General features: G+C 40.5%; 1 protein-coding gene across 2 annotated transcripts in view; it reads left to right on the top strand.

Annotated features, from left to right (window-relative positions):
• Window positions 1-20235, top strand: part of FARP1 (FERM, ARH/RhoGEF and pleckstrin domain protein 1) — a 223484-nt gene that overhangs the window by 24824 nt on the left and 178425 nt on the right. For both annotated transcript variants that reach the window (XM_088458803.1, XM_088458801.1), the window contains exon 2: window positions 9000-9203. In XM_088458803.1, coding sequence (XP_088314929.1) covers window positions 9033-9203 — 171 coding nt within the window. In that variant the 5' untranslated portion in view covers window positions 9000-9032. The remainder of the gene's footprint in view (window positions 1-8999; window positions 9204-20235) is intronic.

Below are 20235 nucleotides of genomic sequence, written 5' to 3'. Positions count from 1 at the left end.
GGATAAGCTGGAGCGCGCCCGATACTTTAACGCAGGTAAAAACACCGTTATGAAACATTAACTTCGACAGTGAAGTTAACGTTTCATATTGAATACTCCTCTTAGTGTCATACATCAGATATTGGTGGATACTTTCTAGTGCAGTAACAAAATGAAACCCACTATGTGATTGGCCTGATTTTTATGAGTGCCCCCCAGTATTTATCTGATTATTAGCAATAATCAATTTTTTTACGTTGTGCTTCAGAAGTTAAAGAAGAAAGCACAGAAAATAGCCTTTCCATTGGTCCATGTCATCAAATGATCCGTTTCTCTTTAAACATTGCCAGTCTCTAACTAATCTTGTGTTGCTGTAACAAAATTTAAGCGACAATTTTAGTTATTTATTTTTACGTTAAATTATTCTTTATTATTGACAAAATTAACCCAACTCTTCTTGTAATGGGTGTTTTTGTGTTGACATATTTTACATGTAGGAATTTTGAACTCTGTTTACATTTGTATTAGAATTTCCCGGATTTACTGAAAAAATTTGAATGAGTAAAGCTGGGTACAAACTGAGCGATGTGTACCCAGCCGATATGTCGAGCCCAACAGGCTGATATGTCGGATCCTGGATACACTTCAGAACGATGTAATGAATGACAGACCAATCACTCGTTCTGTCCCTCATTACATTGTATGGCGTCGCATGCGATATAGTCAGGTTTGATGTGCAGCACACCTATGACGTTGCTTGCAGCTGCGGGAGTGCACATATAGTGTATACACACTGCACAATTTCTTGTTCCGATTTGTATGCTCTAGTGTGTTTCTAGCTTAATAGGGCAACTAACTGTCCACAAATACTGTATATTCGGGTATATATTTGTTGTATTTCCTTTTTATCATGCATTTTCTGCTAAGAGTGTGACTGCAGTATATTTCATTATAACAAGATTTAAAAAAAAATTATTAAATCTTATTTTCTAGTAAGCTCTTGAAACTCTAACATGTATTTATGCTACTAGCGGTGCTCTTTTTTTTTTTCTAAGAAACTTGCATTTAGTTATTTAAATTTGTGCCGAGAAGAATTATGGTATACACTTCAATCCTACAACAACACGGTCTATTACATCCAATCCCACATACTGTATCTTGTCTTTTGTTTTTATCTATGACCAATAAGTTGTGTTCTTGTTTACCATAATGCTGGGTACACACTGACCAGAGCCGTAACTAGACTTTTGGTGCCCTGTGCCAGAAAGAACATTTGCACCCCCCTTTATTTCAAATGGGGACATAACGCACATGAAAAAGGGGCATGACCTCATGGGGAAGAGTCAGGGAAGAGATAGGGGAGGCCAGAAGATGCTAGGGATAAAATAAGAAGAAGCTACAAGTGAGAATGATAATAAATAGAAAATTGACAGGCCCAAACAGCGCCCCCTGACCTGCAGTCCCCAGTGCCAGTGGCACAGCCCAATCACTACAGATGGAGTTCTTTGCCAAGAGCATACAGAAGTGTTCAGGGTAACCACTGGAATGAACATGGATGCAAATCGATTATACTATAGGCTCAGGGAAAAACTATGGGTGCGCGTGCATTTAACAGAGTCTTGGGGGCAGCTGTGGGCAGTAATTATACAGACGCAATCCATAAACAATACATCCTCTCTACTTTGTAACCTATATCTTGATTTAATTTCATTCTGCATAATAATTGAGTTGCTAATGTACACCCTTACTTAAGGAAGCCTGGTATGTTGACCCATATAAGCGATAAACACTAGCCCACCAACATGCAAGTTTGATTCATTTAAAAAATGGCAATTGCATGAATAAAATGAGAGGAAAACAGTTTGCAGAGAGAAAAGTGTGAATGTTTAATTACCAAACTTCACAGCTAATTAATTAGAGTACAATTACCATGATTATTTGCAGAAAATGATTTTGATGTATGAATATTTGTTTCAGCAGGAAGAAATGGCCTAATTGTAATATCCATTTACTGTTTATGCACAGCTGGTCTATGGGGAAATATGAGGAAAGCAGCAAAGTTGAGCCAGACCTCGCCATTCCAATGAATGGCATTCCTTTACTGGCTCATAAGGTCATTATTTCCTCTCAGACCCATGACCTATGTCTGTTTTTTATTCATGTGTCGTAACCCGTTAACCGCACAATAGCTTGGGAGTATGGTTTTGTGGGTTGTAATGACATAACGGTCGGGATAGTCTGACATCAGGTTGGATAGTCCCAAAAAATGTTACATTCAGAACCAATTTCCCACGATTATGCTGTTTTTAACTGTTGTCTTGGTTTTCAAGAACTTACCTGGAACAAGTTTGTTGTAATAACTCTTTGTATCTATTAAATAAAAGATGTGTGGGTGTCTTTTTAAAAAAAAATACTAGTCTTGTGGCCTTTCATGAGAAGCTTGTGATTAGTGTAATTGGGTTGTTACAGGGAAATGTAAGCAATGATAAGTATTAAGGTTATAGCTGTTTTATGTACAAGTATAGACTGCTGCAAATACTGATGATTGTGATGAATGGTACCTAAACTAAGCATATGGGTAGGGGGGCAAGATGTGTATATAATGTATATGCAGATATGTATACATTTGCTTCTGTGCTATCAGTGTGGAAGCACATGTGCCCACTGATTTCTGTATAACTCTGCATCATGCTCATTATCTTTAAAATATGCTTGAAATAGCCATAGTGTGTACATCTCCCAAAGTCCATGGGGTGTGGCCCACAGACGTGGGTGTGGCACAGTTAGATGAGGGAGTGATTTTTGGTGTTTTGGAACATAGACTAAATTGTCCTGATTTTCACATTGGAAATCTTGTGCTTCCTGTGGCGTCTCCTGTTCCCCATTACATCAGTGAGCTGCCTGCGTTTCTACAACTAAGCGGCGCTGAACTGTTCATTAAATAATAGCTTGTGCACATTTATGTACATACTGTATGGTGAAACATATTCAAAGCACATGTAAAGCAGGGAAAATATAGTGTAGTCCTGTGGATTGGGAGAAGTTCTCCATCTTTTTCACATTTCAGTGCACTATAACTGAGCATAGTACATTGTGTGATTGTAGTGCTCTAAGGGGCCGATTCAGACCGGGATGATGAGCCGCGTTCACTCGCTATGGGCGATTGTCACCCGTCTGGACATGCGTATGCAGCAAAATATGCATGCTAACCAGTCTGTGCGATGGGCAAGTGCACGCTCGAAGCCCGCAGACGGGCCGCTCCTTTGAGTGACAGTACAGTTTGTGGGTGGTAACGGGAAGGTTCGGAAAAACGGGGGAGTGGATGTGCGAAGGCAGGCGTGTCTGAGCGTCAAAACCGCGTTTGGCGTGTATAATTAGCTTGTCAGCGTCAATGTACACATCACCTGGTTGTATTTCAGCCTGCAGTGATCGCAGTACTTGCGGCGGGGTAGGGTCTACCTTAAGGACTGCGAGCAGCTCCGATGGCTCTCAATGTTACTGAATAATCATACACTTCCTGGTGATGACATGTGCTAAGAAAGAAATGTGGGCATCATTACACCGGCGAGCGTTCACTCCGCCGTCGCTCTCTAAGACATAGAGGGCGTCTTTTTAGTCTGGCTGTGTGATCGCAGCATTTGCATATCCGCCCCCTGATGGCTGCGAGAGAGCACAGCTTAGCGTCCGGGTCTGAATCGGCCCCTAGGTTCCACAGAGACTATATGGTACCTAAGCTGTATAGATGCACTGGCTCTGCGCCGAAGTGTCCTTCCAACATATTCTACTTCAGCAACTTCTTCCTCTAACAGTTAACCAATGTCTTCAGGATTGGTTAGGCTTGGTATTATATGAAGCAGGAGAAAGTGTACTGACTGCAACCTGTATTTTGTGGATCTTTATTTATTTTGCATGTGTTGCATATTTTATTTATATAGTTCAATAGTTTGCTATTGCTGGCCATACACCTACACGACCAGCATAAGATCCGATTCATCATACGATTTCCCTACGATTCCCCGGAGATCCCTGGCAGTCCCGGCAGCATGTTTGTTGTTTTTCTTAGCACACGATCTGTCGTAATATCGAACCTGTGTCTCACAGGCTCATTAGGGAAACAGTCATTGAAATGACTTGAATTGCTGCACGATGGATCGTATGAACAAAATAAATGGCACGATCTGCACAAGATACGATGGACAAGATGTGCTGTACATCTGATCATATGATCCGATTATAGGAGCTGCGGGAGCGCGCATCGGATCTTATCTTACTAAAATAGTACACGTTTTTCACAAGATCCATCTTATGACTCATCGAAAATCGGACAGAAATCGTGTAAATGTATGGGCACCTTAAGTCTCCCATTTCCAAGAGTTCTTTCATTTTATTCCTAATTGCAACAACATACTTCATGTTCCTGTGTATAGTGAAGACTCTCTTTGTAAGACTCTTTTCTTATATATAATATATGCTGATTTGTATTGTGTGTATTCTGTATCAGTTGCTGCTGCAAACTCCCATGGTATATGCATTGAGTCAGCCAAATGAGTGTATGTGTACACTGGTGCTGTCTGGCAGGAGTCCAGGAGGAGAACATTCAAGTGATTGTCTGTCTTGTTCAAATTTCCATGCCTCAGGAAGGGAGTCAGCCTTCTTCTGCAGAGGTGTATTACTGCCCAAATTGAAACGTTATTCTATATTTCAGAAAAAAAAAAAAAAAATCCCTCCAGCTCACTGCAGCAATGTCTACAAAAAATACTTAAATCCTACATGATAATAGAGATTCAGAGGTATTAGTTACATACATTTGCAAATATATGAATAAGCGCCAGGCCATCGTCAAGGCTCCTCTATACTGGCGTCCCTAACATTAAGGGGTTTACGTCCGAGGTACCCCAAAAAAGGTGATAGTGAAGTGTAAAGAATAGATGTGTAAAGATAAATCAATAAGTGTTAATGAAATGAGAAATAATTACAATGATAAACAATTAGAAAAGTGATAAAAAATTTCTATGTGAATTAAGTGGTGATGCCCTGAAAACGCATCACCACTTAATTCACATAGATATTTTTGTATCACTTTTCTAATTGTTTGTTTATTATTTATCATTTTAATTCTTTCTCATTTCATTAACACTTATTGATTTATCTTTACACATCTATTCTTTACACTTCACTATCACCTTTTTTCCCCTTGTAACTAATACCTCTGAATCTCTATTATCATGTAGGATTTAAGTATTTTTTGTTGATATTGCTGCAGTGAGCTGGAGGGAATCCTTTTTTTTTTTTTCCTTCCCTGTGGTTCAGTGTAAGCCCCGCCCTTTACAAGCACCTGTGTAATGTCATTAAGCTGATATGAGCGACCACCATACTTTGTTATTCTGTATTTAATGCAGACCAAATAGATGGAGCCTGCTATTTCTTACATAAACCCTTCCAAACTCCATTTTCTATGTTTAATGGAGATTCTGCTCAAAATATATAAAGTGTCTTCTTGGGAAGGGTAGTAACACGTTCATCAGACATCTGGTAATCTACTGTTTTTAGACATGTTTAGGCAAATAAAGAACTGGAAATTATTCATTCATTAGCATCTGTTCAAAACAATAAAATCATTTATTTCATGAAAATGGGTCAGGGACTGATGTCAATGACGGAACATTCTCTGTAAAGTGCTATGTAATACGTTGGTGCTATATAAATAAAGGATTATAATGTTACAGCTGGAGATTTCAATAAATATTGTGACAGCTGTAGAGGGCTCAGGTGCAGATGCTTTTAGTTTAGGTGAGATGGGAACAATGAAGAGAAACAATTCATTACAGGCTTCTGTGATGAAGAGTACATCCTGCACAAATGTAGCTGAATAAATATAGATTAGGCTTGACATTTATAAGGACACGATCATAAGAACATTTTTCATGTTTTGAATTTAGATTACAGTCCTGTAATGAGTTATAAAAAAATAATCCCTTTTAATGTTTTTTCCCTCTTGTTGGACGTAGCAGTAGGTCTCTATGAGCCTGATTCAGCATGGATCGCAGCTGCATAATCGCACGCAATGAATCTGCAAAAATATGCTAATGTCTGCCACCGCTCAGCCAGCATAGAGACGCCCACTACTGTCTTCTCACATCCATAATACCTCGCAGTCCTGCGTATACATAGGTAACATCGGAGAACATCGGCCCCTCACGCACAGTTACAGCAGCTCTGATCTGTCTCAGAATTTGCAAGTTTCGTCACACGCAGTGAGTACTCATGCTGCTTAGGCAATCGCAGTGGCTAATTTATGCACGCCCATGCAACGGCATTCAAACGCACAGGCACGACTGTGTTTCTGCAACTACTCCTCCATCACCACCCTCACTCACTGCCTGTCACTCTCACTCTGCGATGTATTCCACAGTGTGTCCGTAATAGCAGTACGCAACAATCGGCTGATCTATGTACGCGGTTGCAATTTTGATCCATGCTAAATCAGGCCCTGTATGGCCATTGCTCAGCAGTCCGTTCTCATTGGGTGATATCTCCCTTGCTCCGTTCACGTCATTGACCTGGCTTCCACTATTTACTTTCCACATTAGTGTCAACTAATTAGTGATACTGCACTAAACTCGTGTAGTTACATTATTTTATTTATTCTCATAGATAACTATTTCCCATCTATTTCTGGAATGTGAACGTGGGAGTATATAATTTACCCTCTAACCTCTGAAAAAATGGCTGTATGGAAGAGCCCTGGATGATGATGATGATGATGATGATGATTATTATATTTTTTTATGTTTTTGTATAGCACTTACATATTATTGCACTTTACAGAAAATATTAGTTACATCCAAGGCTACCTCAATGGAGCTTACAGTCTAAATTCCCACAAGCACGCTCACTCGAGTTAAATTTTGTCAGAAGCCAATTAAACTACCAGTATGTCTTTGGAATGTGAGAAGAGACAATGTAGGATCCATAACTCCATGGTAGCAGTGTGCAATTGACATATATTTTACATCTATGGAACAGAATAGGTTGATTACAATTCGAACTGAACAGTTTCATAAAAATGTATTTGTTGAATCGTGGGTAAAATTCTATGGTTTTCCCCCGGCTGCTCTGACTAATAGGCGCCCGATGGAGCAATTCAGTTGCTGCTCTGTTCGGGCGCAAATAGCCATCTGCATTTCTGCTCGCACCCTCCTGGTTTTGGGCACCCTAACCAGGACTTTAGATGGGTTTAGCTGTTTTACGTGTCAAAACCTGGTCTAATTGGGCATGACAGGCATGGTAATTAATAAGCCAAAAAAACTATTGAATTGCTGCATTGTGCGACCATCAATTAGCCATCCTAAAAAAAGCAAAACAATTTAATCGCCCCCGTAATGTCATATAACATCCCATTGCCAGCTAATAAAACTGTAAGCTCCTCCCTCAAAAAACCCACCATTTAGAATTCTTAGTCCATGTAGTCTGAGTTTAGCCCTGCTCATGTTGCTGTGTTATGATGCTTGGCTGGATGTCACTGTGGATCTAAGTTTGCAGAGCGAATGAGTTTCACAAACCTCATGATCCTGATGTATTTCATTGCTTTATGCGTGATGTCTGCACAGACTGGCAGGACAAACTGTAACACTGGTGCTGATGTCTGATTGAGTCCTTCTAAATAGGTAGAGGAGATAGATTAAGCCTTCTGAACAATGGAGAAGTTGCCTATAGCAACACATCAGCTACTTGTCATTTTGTAGAATCTACTTCATAAATGCTAGGTAGAACTCTTTAGGAGGTTGCTACATCTCTCCCATCGTTACAAAAAGTTAAACTATCTGTGACAATGTGAGTTTCTTTCTGTGAAAATGATAAAAGGCAAAATGTTACAAAGCCAGCTGGCTACTGTACAGCTTCTCTCCTCCTGTTACAGAGCTGGGTAGACTGAATATGTATTTGTTTGAATATCTTGTTATTGTTTACCAGATTGCCCCTCTCACCTCCACTGCTTGTTCCAGGAGCTGACATCTGGAGCACACATGTACATTCTATCATCCATACTTGTTCCACACTCTCCTCCTTATCCCTCACATGTTAATGGCCTTTGAGGTTTAATAACATATTCAGTTTGCATCCCGCTAAGAAATGACCTTTTCTATGCTGTGGCAGACAAAGCAAATATTTTTCTATAAGACTCTTTGGTTTCCTCTTTATCAATGAGAGATTTTTTCTCCTATACCTTTGTTTAATAGAAATGATATATTTGTTTTCTTTTTATTATAAAATGTTATGTTTCAATATACCGTATACCTGTGAATAATAGGCAAATGGAAATATACATGCAATATTCAGGTTACTTACATACATCTAAGAAAGTTATGAATGTTATTTCTGGAGGTAGAGAAATCGAGGAATGTGTCATGTTACCGGTCTATTGTTGTTTTTGAAACGAAAGTGATCATACCAGAAAATCTGTATAGCTGTACCTTTAATAGAATGGTGACATGGCCTAAATAGATCATTACGCCGTAAAAAAAAATCACTTTGAAAGCATAATATTTATTACAGGCTTGTTTTCTGTTTGGTCCGTATCCGCTGATGTAATGATGGAAAGTAAGGGCCGTTGGTAGAGAAGGGAGTTCTTAATGGGGTTGTCTATGAACTTTGTTATATGAAAGTCAGTATATATATATATATATGTTATATGAAAGTCAGTGTGTGTGTATGTATGTATGTATATGTGTATATATATATATATATATATATATATATATATATATATATACATACATCTAGGCACATACTTTTAGATCTATTTCTCCTCAAGTATAAGTCCTATTTAATTTCATACATATTCCATAATTAACAACGTTTGGCAGACTTTTAAATCACACAAGCAGCTGTATTACTAGCTTTTCACCATTTATTTGTTTTTGAATATGCAACTTTTTTCCCCTCAATGAGTTACTATGTAACTTCTTCTTTCACAGTGTAATTCATTTGTGTCAATCATTTTTCCATTTTTTTCATTCCAGTGGCAAAACTAGGGGTCCGTGGATTTTTAAAGCATGGGGGAGATAGAGCAACAGCAGACTGCAGCCTCACGATTAGGGGCTCCTGAGAGTGCCGGGATCAGTACTTTAGAACATGGAATTAAGCCACCCCTGTCACCGCAAGGCAAGTCCTTTCCATTCAAAGTTCAAATGTTGGATGACACACAAGAAGCTATTGAAGTTCCGGTAAGTGTTTTCTTGTTTTTCTGAGCAGTAATATCACACATGATTTACCAGTGCAGGTCACAGATCAAACTTCAGCAAAATGTTATGTACATTGACATAGTCTGTGGTATTATGCAAAAACTGAAGCAAATTGTTTGTATAATTTTTCCCGGTTAGTGGTTTGTAGTTTACCTTTTACTTCTAAAAAAGCTTTTAACACTTACAATTGTTGCTATAGAATTGCCACTGTTAAATCACTTTTCTGGCATTGGGTCTGATTCAGATTTGTACATAAACCTGATGGTTTACATACATATACGTTGTTTGTGGGTCTGCACATGAGCAGAACGAGTCCTGCCTGTTAGCACGCAGCGCCCCAAAGCCGCAGCATGATCGACATGCTGCAGCCGTTTGCGGGCGGGGAGAGGGCGGCGCTGGGGTGCGTTCCTGGAGGCGGGCTTGTTGCCCGAGTCTCTTGAGTGAGCTGAACCCAGGGTCTGCATCCTTGTATGCAGATTTCCTGGCCACGTAGGTGGCCAGGAGCCGGCCAGGCTGAGTAAGCTTCTGCTTACACAGCGTGACCAAAGCATCAACCATCGCAACTGATGGTCATGATGGTGAACAAAAGCAATGTCTATGGACGCAGCACATGGATCGCTCCCAGATACATGCAGGAGGCGTCTATTTCCTACACACACCTCCTGCTGCATCTGCATTTTAGTTGGATAATCCAGAACTGGATCAGGCCCATTGGCAAGAGAAACTGTTAGTCAGTGGAGCCGATACCATGCCTTACGTAAAATAGGCATACATTACTCATGTGAAGAGAGTATTTCCGTACATATTGCAGAGTGATGCACATCTTGAAAAGTATATATGTTTCTGTATTAGCAGCGTTTTAGCCTGGTTTGCTACAAGTCATCCTTGTGCTCTCTAGAGATACGACTCCTTATAGGAGAATCCTTGTGCTCTCTAGAGATACGACTCCTTATAGGAGAATATGAGCTTATATGCTGGTCTGCATGAGCTGTATTTGTGGGAACATAGTTATTTAATGTGAGAACATCTTTCAATCCCTCATTCCGACTCCTGTTGTAATATTTCAACCATACAAAGTGCGTGCGGGTCTGCATAGTCCCGTACATGTGTATGCGCTTTCTGAGCATGAAAGTGTGAATTCCCGAGATATGGTTGGTAAACTGGCATATGACCAGCTATCAGTTCCATAGTGTTTTTCACATTTTTTTTTTTTTTTATAATTTTTTTTTTAAAATCGTCATATGGGTGAAATATGGTGCCTGCCAGGTGAAATCTTACGTTTAGCACTACATTGATGGATGTGTGCATATTCGCTTTTTGTGTATTCAGCTTTCTAATTTAACATTATACTTTGACAATGTAGGGATAATGCAAGCTTTGCAAATAATGAGATGAAGATAAACTGATCTGTTAGACTTTTTAGTTCATGAGCCTGATTCACTTAGCCACTGCGATTAATCTCGGGCTAATTGGTCTTCCGGGGCTATTCAATTACAGTCCACAGGCTGCACTTATCGCAGATTTCTGTTTCTGTTCGAGCCTGAGGGAGGCATGAACAGAAATCCACAGTAAGAACCCTTATCACGGGTGCCACAAACGTTTTAGCCCATAGGTCCAGGGAACTTATCTCGGAGCCTATGGGTTAACATGCGTTAGCCGCAATTTTATAGTGTGAGGAAAAAAGGTTGTAATTAAATAGGTTCAGGTGTAAAAGCCAGTGGCTACCACCCTGTTTCTCCCGCGGTAAATTACCGCAGCTAATTGAGCCTTTCTTCTGTCTTTACTGCAAAATTACATAGCTACCGAATGTCAATCCAAACCAACCATAGTGGACTTAAAGTGCTTAGTATATATGTTAAATAAACTGACACGTCTGGAAAAATTAGTTTAGGTATTAATGTATGTTAAATGTGTTTTTAAGTGCCAACAAACAAAATGTCCCGAACTAATAGAAGCTTGGTAGTTCAGTATATACTATGCACCAGGGGCATATCTATAATGGGTGCAGGGCACACGGGGGTGTCACTCTGCTCTAGTGCTTCTAGCACACAAACTGGTGTACCTCTGCAGTTTGTTGCATCAGCAGGGTCCTGGAATGAACACTACATACTGTTTAGATAGCTCTTATCCATGCATTATTAAACAGGGTTTATGTATCTGTACACATTATTGACATATGTAATACTTATGCTTAGTACATTCTAAACTTACCCAGGAAACAAATGACAATTTTATGCTTTAAACAATATGGGTCTGTTTCAGACTTGCACGGAGGTCGGCCTCAGATGCGGCCGCATTGCGTGCTGAAAATAATCGTGGAATTGCATCTTTGTTCAGAGTTGCACACATCTGTGCGGTCACACCTCCACTATCCATCTGTTTATAGAAGTAGCCGTCAACTTTGCACCAGTCTATACTTGGTATATAGGAGATCTGAGTAAAATCCATTGTTTCACTGCGTACGCTGGACTCTGAATAGCTTGCAATGCCACCTACACGCCCATGGCCAAGTGTGGACCTTTGCTACCCAGTTACACCCATTTAGCCGCAAGTGAGATGTGTCTGGGATGCATACAGCTTTGAATCGCTCACAGATGCATGTACTTGGCTCTGATGCATGCACTGTTGCTAAAAATTGTGAGTTACATCCGTAGAGTAAACATATGTGTAACTCTGAATAAGGCCCTGTTTGTATTAACAAAACATGTCAATTTTATGCACATACTACAGACACTTTTCAGAATACCAAACTGTCTGGTTCCTGACAGGTAATGTTTATTACTTACCATGCCTTCCACTTTCCCCTTCCCCCTCTCTGCTCTTCCTATGATTGTCACCTTGCCCTGATTACCTCCTCTAACATCTGCACCTAATATGTCTGAACTGACATCACAGCTGGTACGGGTAGTATGTTGGTTCGATAGTTCTCATGTCGACATGCATCAGATTGAGATGATTGAAATGTCAACATAGTTAGTTTGAAGGCATTGATCATTTCGTCATTCATTATGTTAACATGATAGAATGTCAACCTAGCGTTCCTGGTGACCCAGTGGTCACTTACCTGGTCCGAGTGGTTTTGGTGTCTCCAGCATAATCAGCTGGGTCCCAGTGCAATGTGACCAACACTTCCGGTGGAGGCGCCTGATGCAATGGCATCTCGGGAGTATTTTACCGCTACCTCTAACCCTAATCTCTAACCATAACCCTCCCCCACAGCTTCACCTAAGCCTTCCTGGTGGCACCCTAACCGTCGGCATTCTGAGAGTGCCAACATTTCACATGTCGACATTGTGAACATTTTGATGTGACATTGTGCCTGTCAACCATATGACCAGATACCTGTACACCGGTCTTTGGGTCTCTACAAAGTTATTACCAGTGATGAACTTTGAATTGATTATTCCGGGCTCTCTAAATTCATCTTTTTGGTATGCTTGCCATGAATTAGAATATATAATGGACACCTCGGCGATGTTATCCCTTATCAGAGGTAACTGATTTAGCTCTGCTGTTTGGGACTCCATTCAACAATCATATTTCTTACGCTGATTTTTATTTATTATTCTGTTATTTTATTTTTTTTCTGCTGTATTTTCACCACAGACATCCCTGAGACAGTTATTCAGATCCATGTCTCACCGGCCATGTCCAGTTGTCTTTTGCATCATTTAATAGAGATTACCTTCACACAAGCAGTAAATCTAGAATCTGTTTGAGCCAGTGGCTAATTTGAATGTTTCTTTTGGCCTGGCATATTGCAGTCCACAAAATATGTGGGCCAAAATACAATGTGGAATAATGTCCATTACTGCTTTTGCTTACTTTTGCCAGAACATCAGGGGAGAATCGGGGAGAATATTTCTTCTATGATGTAGGTGCCCACTAAGAAGATATTTTTTGACTCCTAAGGGGTTGAAAATGACTAAACTGTGTCCTCCCCCTGTGCAATGTCCTGCCTGACTGTCTCATCGTGACTGTAGCACAGTTCATATTCAAACATAACTGTCATCCCAAGTGCTGCCAAACATCACTGGCAGTTGGTGTGGCTCCCCTATTTGAATAGTAAGGTAAGGGTTGGAGGTAAAGATACAATCAGGTGCATGGTTATGGGGTAAGGGTACAGTATTGGTAGCAGGGTTGGGGATAAGGGTACAGTATTGGGTTAAGTGTTGAGGGATAAGGACATAGTATTTGCTGCAGGGTTAGGGGATAAGCATACAGTGTTGGATGCAGAGTTAGGCAGGTAAGCATATAGTAGTGGGTTCAGGATTGGGGGTAAGTGTACAGTATGGAGTGTAGTGTTAGGGACACTCTGTTACTACAGAGGTGAGAGAGGAAAATGTTACTACACAGGTGAGGGAGGGGAATGTCAAATGTGTTACTACGGGGTGAAGGAAGGGAATGTGGTACAACATGGGCGAGGGAGGGGAATCTGTTACTGCAGAGGTGAGGGAGGGGAATGTGTTACTCCAGAGGTGAGGGAGACTACAGGTGTGAGTGAGGGTAATGTGTTACTACAGGTGGGAGGGAGGGGTTGTATTTCTATACAGGTGAGGGAGGGGAATGTCGAATGTGTTACAACATGGGCGAGGGAGGGAAATGTGTTACTACAGAGCTGAGCAAAGATAATGTGTTACTACAGAGGTCAGGGAGTGGAATGTGTTAGTACAAAGGTGAGGGAGGGTAATGTCTTACTATAGCAGTGATGCATTACTATTAAGGTGAAGGATTAATGTGTTACTGGATAGGTGAGATGGAAACAGTAAATATCTAAGGTCTACCTGTGTGAAACCAGGTGCATCTGCTAGTTTATAATAAAAACAGATAATTACCACAGTCCCTATAAAACTCTGAAAGTTAGTCCTTCTGATACTGCAAATGGACAGCTTGTCCATATAATACTTAGTTACAGCATAAATATTTTTTGGTACCTGAGTGTGTAATGATTAGCAATACTGCCTCACAGCACTGAGGCCTTGGGTTCAATTCCTACTATGGCCCTAACTGGGTGGAGTTTGTATATTCTCACTACTTGCGTGGGTTTACTCCGGTTTGCTCCCACACTCCAAAAATATACTAGTAAGTTAATTGGCTCCCAACATGTGTATAAGTGTGTGTGCATGTGATAGTTCAACTGGGGCAGGGACTGCTGTGAATGGCCAGGCCAAATATTCTCTCTGTAAAGAGCAGCAGAATATGTGTGTGCTATATAAATAACTGGTAATAAATAAAGTAAATAATACATTTGGTTTTGCATTTCAGGCACTGGTTAGTATTGCCACCAGCATTTCAATGTTTTATATGCTTATTTTCCCTTCTCATAGCAGAAATGTAAAATACTGTACTTCTGATAAGTTCAATGATAGCTGCGTACATCAGGGTGTCACATGTGGGAATTAGGAATAAGATTACATTTGCATTCCCTTCAAAAATTGAGATGTAATGTCTAGGATTACCACCAGTTGAGAGATACTTGTGTCTGGCGGTCATCTCTCCTTTAGCTCTCCAACCATTGACTCTGCTACTGACAAAAAGCATTGAAATGTTGACGAGGTTGCTTTTCTAATTATTTTGGAGAATAATTGATCAGTAACTCCATGATGAATATTTAAAAAATATATATATTTTTTTAAAAATCAAGATTCTTAGACAACACCATTTTTGGTTCTGCTTGTTGAATGTTACCAAACTTTTCTTATTTACCTGTTCGTTTGCATTTATTTGTTTGTTGCACTGTTCTTCCTTATACACGTTTTCAATATCCTAAATGTAATATTTTAAGTGTACATTTTAGAACTTGTTTTCTTTTCGTCTTTATAACAATAAGAAATGAAGCCAACATATAACACAAACAATGTGTCACCATGTTTACTTTAGCACACACATGACAATATGCTCTCAATAAGATGAGAAAACCAGAGCTAATGTGCACAATTAGGAAACTTAAACCTTTCTCTAACAACATAGCAGATAGCACAGCTAAATAAACCTTTAACCTTTGTCAATAAATAACTATTGTTTACTTTAACTTTTTAACGACTAATAGCTTTGTATTTTATTGCATATTTCTTTGTTATGCTGGTACACACTGGCCAGTATATTGTTTGTACAGCAACGAATGATATATATCGTCCAGGCCATCGACCAGTGTAAGCCTGATATATCAGTGAACGAGGTCGTTCACCGATATATTGTGTAGGCTGTGCAGCATGGCAGATGCAATTTATCTTTCATATATATATCGTGCACATCTGCCTGTGTACACAGATGACCTACCGACCCAGATGCCAGCCGCAGGAACCGCCAACATTGACGTCACTACCGGTTCCTGTTGCCAGACAGTCTATAAGTGTGTATGCACACCTGCATACACACCAAGCCATCCGTCGGCTAAGTGTATATCCGGCATTAGACTTTTTTTTCTTTTAGTAAACAAAACAAATTCTACAGATTGTATACATATTGTTTGAAAAAATAATTATCCATCTGTCCTCACATTGTTACTCCTCTAATGGCAGATTTATTACCATCCAGGCTTGGTGCATATTTTTTAGAAGCCACATTAATGAAACAATGGGAACCATTGCCGGTTTTGTATTCACAGGCATGTGCATTGGAGTGTGGCAAAGATGATAATACTTCACACTAATTAATCTACCATGTCTTAACAACAATACTACTGGGTCTATGCTTCATTGCTCTCTTTCTCCATCAGATTTATCTGAGCACAAGAGATCCAACCTCTTCCCCTGCAGCAGCCTGTCGCAGATATAGATATGTTTTACATATAGATGTCATTACTTACGGAAATGTCCTATATATAATAATACTTCCTTGTCACTGCTTTCACAGAGTCTCACCTGGAGGATGGGAACATTTTGGGCTTTGTATTTCCTTAAGTGAGAAATTTTGTCCACTGGTCTTGAATGTCTGTCTTTATTCAGTGTGACAGAGTTGTACACAGTCAGGTTTATGTACAGCCCTGGACTGTCCTGTCTTACAGTTTGTCATAACACTTCATAGAAGGAGCTGTCGGCCAGATGGTTTCTCCCACCCTGAACTCGTAAGTGAAAGCAGAGTGGGGCAGCCTTGTGCACAGAAATGTCCTTTACAGAGTACACTGTGTACCAGAAAAGGGGGTGGGAGAAAACACACCCCTTACTACATGCCAGTGTTTTTGGTTAAGACTTTTGCCTTTGTCTAGCTTCCTCAGCGATACTTTGTGAAAATGCATCTACCACTTTTTACATTTTACTCTTACAAATAATAATATAGATTTGATAGTGATGATATGTGTGCTGCCAGTTGTGAATGAACAGATGTGGTCAAAATGATATATCATTCAAGGAGTTAACCAGAGAATTTTTATTATTTGTTGTACTTTCGAAGATGTGGACTCATTGAGAGTAACAGAAACTACCCCAAAAGGTTTTGCTCTAGTGGTAAATGTGCTGAGCTCCCAAACTGATGGAATTTGTGTATAATTTGTCTCTGTTGTAAACACAAAGCATTTAACACATGTACTGTACTCAAAGGCTATTAAAGGGGCTTGGTATTCAAAAATGAAAATGTAAGATGTACCTGCACACACACGCATGCACGCACTATACTGCAAAATGTTAATTTTACAAGCTTAGTGTCGGCAAACATTAACAAAATTTTGGTTACTTACATAACTCTCCTGCAGAACATTTGTGAAAATGTTCTGCTTTTCTTATCATTCATGGTACTTGTTAATTATATTGGCACCAATCAGTACACTTGCAGCCTTTATTTGTTTACATTGTCCTCGCCTATAACCCATTCATTGATCCTGAAAAGGACCCCACTGTTTGCTAACATGCATGCAAACAGTGGTGTAACTACCGTGGGTGCAAGGGGTGCAGCTGCTATGGTGCCAGAGATGCCTTTGTGGCCGCCACTCCCCCTGCACCCAGTCACGCACACAAGGTGGGCCGGTCCAGTCAGAGCCACCGAGGGAGGCACACATGTCAGCGGTGTTGAATTGGTGCCGGCTCGCCACCTTCACCTGCAGGCAGAAATCAAGAGACAGCGCTGCTGGTTGCAAGGCAATCAGAGCTAGCGAACCTGCAGTTAGTCAGCAGCGGTGGCTCATGGTTGGCTGCTGATCCGCAAGCTCCGATTGGTTTGCGACTGGCTCCAGATTCAAATTGCGCTGCTGGCCAATGTCTGCCGCTGCCTGTTGGTGCGCCAACAATGTGTTATATGGGTCACTACTACTATGTAGCATTATCAAGGGTATAATGTGTAAGGGGCATTACTGTGTGGCATAATGTATAAGGGGCACTACTACTGCATTGCATAATGTGTACACGGGGTACTATAGTGTGGCATAACCTGAGTGGGGTCTGTGTGGGGCAAATGTAAGGCTTTTTTTGTTTTTTTTTTACCTCCAGCGGGTGCAGGCTTTTTAAGAACTTGCTATGTTGCCTGCAAAGTTCTAGTTACGCCCTTGCATGCAAATACAGAGACTCTGGATTTAATAATATGAACTTGCATGAGTCATCAAGGTTAAAGGATATTTTGGTAACCTTCTCACATGTTTTTTGCAGACTGACAATTTTCACTGGAGCCAGCCCCGGAACCTGTGTAATTTAAGTGTCCCCATTTTTGGGTATTGTGTGACAATGTGTGGGCCTGACAAAGTTCAGACCTAGGCAAAAACCTATTCCTGGTCAAACTACACCACCATGCCAAATTTGGTGGAGCTAGGTCCAAAACTCTGGTCGTGCATAAAGGACATACACGTTTTCTCGCTTATTATATAATCACTGGTTCCCAAACTTTTTTGAACCACAGCGCCCTAGAGTATCAGCATTGTTTTCACGGCACCCCTAAGCCAAAAGTTTATCGAGAAATTCAGAAAAAAAATTAGTAAAGTGAAGTAAATTGTGCTTAACTGTGATACATAGGGTCAGTTATGTGGTGGTGGACAGGTTTGCGCTACTGTTTATCCACATATTTACATTACATTGACCATAAATAATTTGATTGTGCAGGACCACCAACCTGAGGCTCCCCTGCAAGTGTCCCGAGGCACCCCATGGTGCTACGGCGCACAGTTTGGGAACCACTAATATAGATAGTAGAATTTGAGGATAGTTGGGATGACTGGTGTTTTTTCACTTGTTGAAACAATGTTGCAACAGTCATGGCAGAATTATGTTTGAATACAATCTTACCATCAGTTTAAAATATGACTTTGCATCTCCTTCATTGTGTACATACTGTACCACCTTATTTTACATTATTGGGTATTAATAGAACCTGCCATATATTTGTTCTGCAAAGGTACATTGACTTTTTTTTTTTGAAAAGTGACAATCAATCAAATTGTAAATTTTAATTGCATGTTTAAACATATCCATCAGAGACGTAAGTACAGCTGTTTTATGTATGTAACATTTTCTGCAATGAGCCTCAACTTTTGTTTGAAATTACAGCTGTTTTGTCACCTTGATTTATTGTCGTCCTCCCAATTGCTTTTCACTTTCCATTATGCTGCAAACCAATAGGCTCTATGGCCCTGATTCAGAGCCGGAATATTTTTTTTTTTCTTTTAGAGCGGCCTCCTGGCCGCTCGCATAGCTGTGGGTGAACCGCCTCCGTTTGGGCAGCCACTCCCCCGGCCCGCCCACCAAAGGGGGCGTGCTGTCACTCAACATCGACAGCACGCCCCCTTTGGTACGAGACTCGGAGCGACGGATTGCCCGTTGCTATCTGGGTCTCGCGCATGACGGAGCCGGCTCCGTCGTGCGCATGCGCTCTGGGCCACCATCGACCCCGTTGCGAGCGCTCAGCGTTTGCGACTGGGTCTGAATCAGGCCCTATGTGCATTGCAGTGCCATATGTAATATTTAGATTTGCATATATAGCACCATTCTGCATAAAAGCAGAGGTGGCTGAGGAATTTGGTGCATGATGACGGAAGTGAGCGGTGCTCATGTCCCAGGGTCCATTATATTGTGCGCCCCTTAGTCCCACCATCACTCCTCCCTAGCTGACAGTCACGCAAAAGGTCCAGTGGGGCATACTGTATATGGAGGAAATAGTGCTCTTTCCTCCATATTTGTCTATATATGTAGACTCCAAGAGGTATTTAACATTATCACTAATAACTACTATTGTATAACCCTGTGTCTGGGAATTATTATGGTTTATTTTTATTGCGGCAACATACAGAGAATACATGTAATTCATATCAGTTCCTCACCCTAAACTGACGCTTACTTCCCCTTCGAAGATGCAAACAAACATTGCTTTGGAATGTGAAAGCCTGGTATCCATGTCAGTTGTCTAACCTTGAGTCTGTGCTAATTTTCTGTGTGTGTACTAAATACAAAAGGATGTGTGATTGTCTGGCTAATTTTGTGCATATATGTAATGCCATGCAGTATACATTGCTGATTAATACAGGTACAAGCAATTCGTCATGGTGTAATATTCAGTGATATGTGGTATGAAATTGTCAGCATTGTTTTTTCACTTTAAAGGAAACCTTTATTTTCCCCACAATATGCTGAATGCAGGCTTTATAACTGGAATCCTTTTCATACATGCTACTTATTTCCCCTTTTATATGCTGTAGTTATTTTGCTCTGTGGAAATAACCCAACTACTGAAATACCATTGTCCATTTTTCTTATTGATACATAATTAGGAATTGATATCAATGGCAGCACAAACAGTGTAATGGCTGGCATTACTGCCTCACAGTACTGAGGTCCGGGGTTCGATTCCCACTAACTGTGTTGCGTTTGTATATTCTCCCTTTGCTTGTGTGGATTTCATCTGGGTAATCCGGTTTCCCCAGACCATCCAAAAATATACTGGTAGGTTAATTTCCCCCTGACAAAAATGAACCCTAGTGTGTATGTGTGTGAACATGTGATGGGGAATATAGATTGTAAGCTCCACTGGGGCAGGAACTGATGTGAATGGCCAAATATTCTTGATAAAGCGCTGTGGAATATGTGTGTGCTATATAAAT

The sequence above is a fragment of the Taudactylus pleione genome, unplaced genomic scaffold (genome assembly GCF_031769625.1).
Source record: "Taudactylus pleione unplaced genomic scaffold, aTauple2 ptg000041l, whole genome shotgun sequence".
NCBI lineage: Eukaryota > Metazoa > Chordata > Amphibia > Anura > Myobatrachidae > Taudactylus > Taudactylus pleione.
This window is presented reverse-complemented; position numbering and strand designations above follow the sequence as displayed.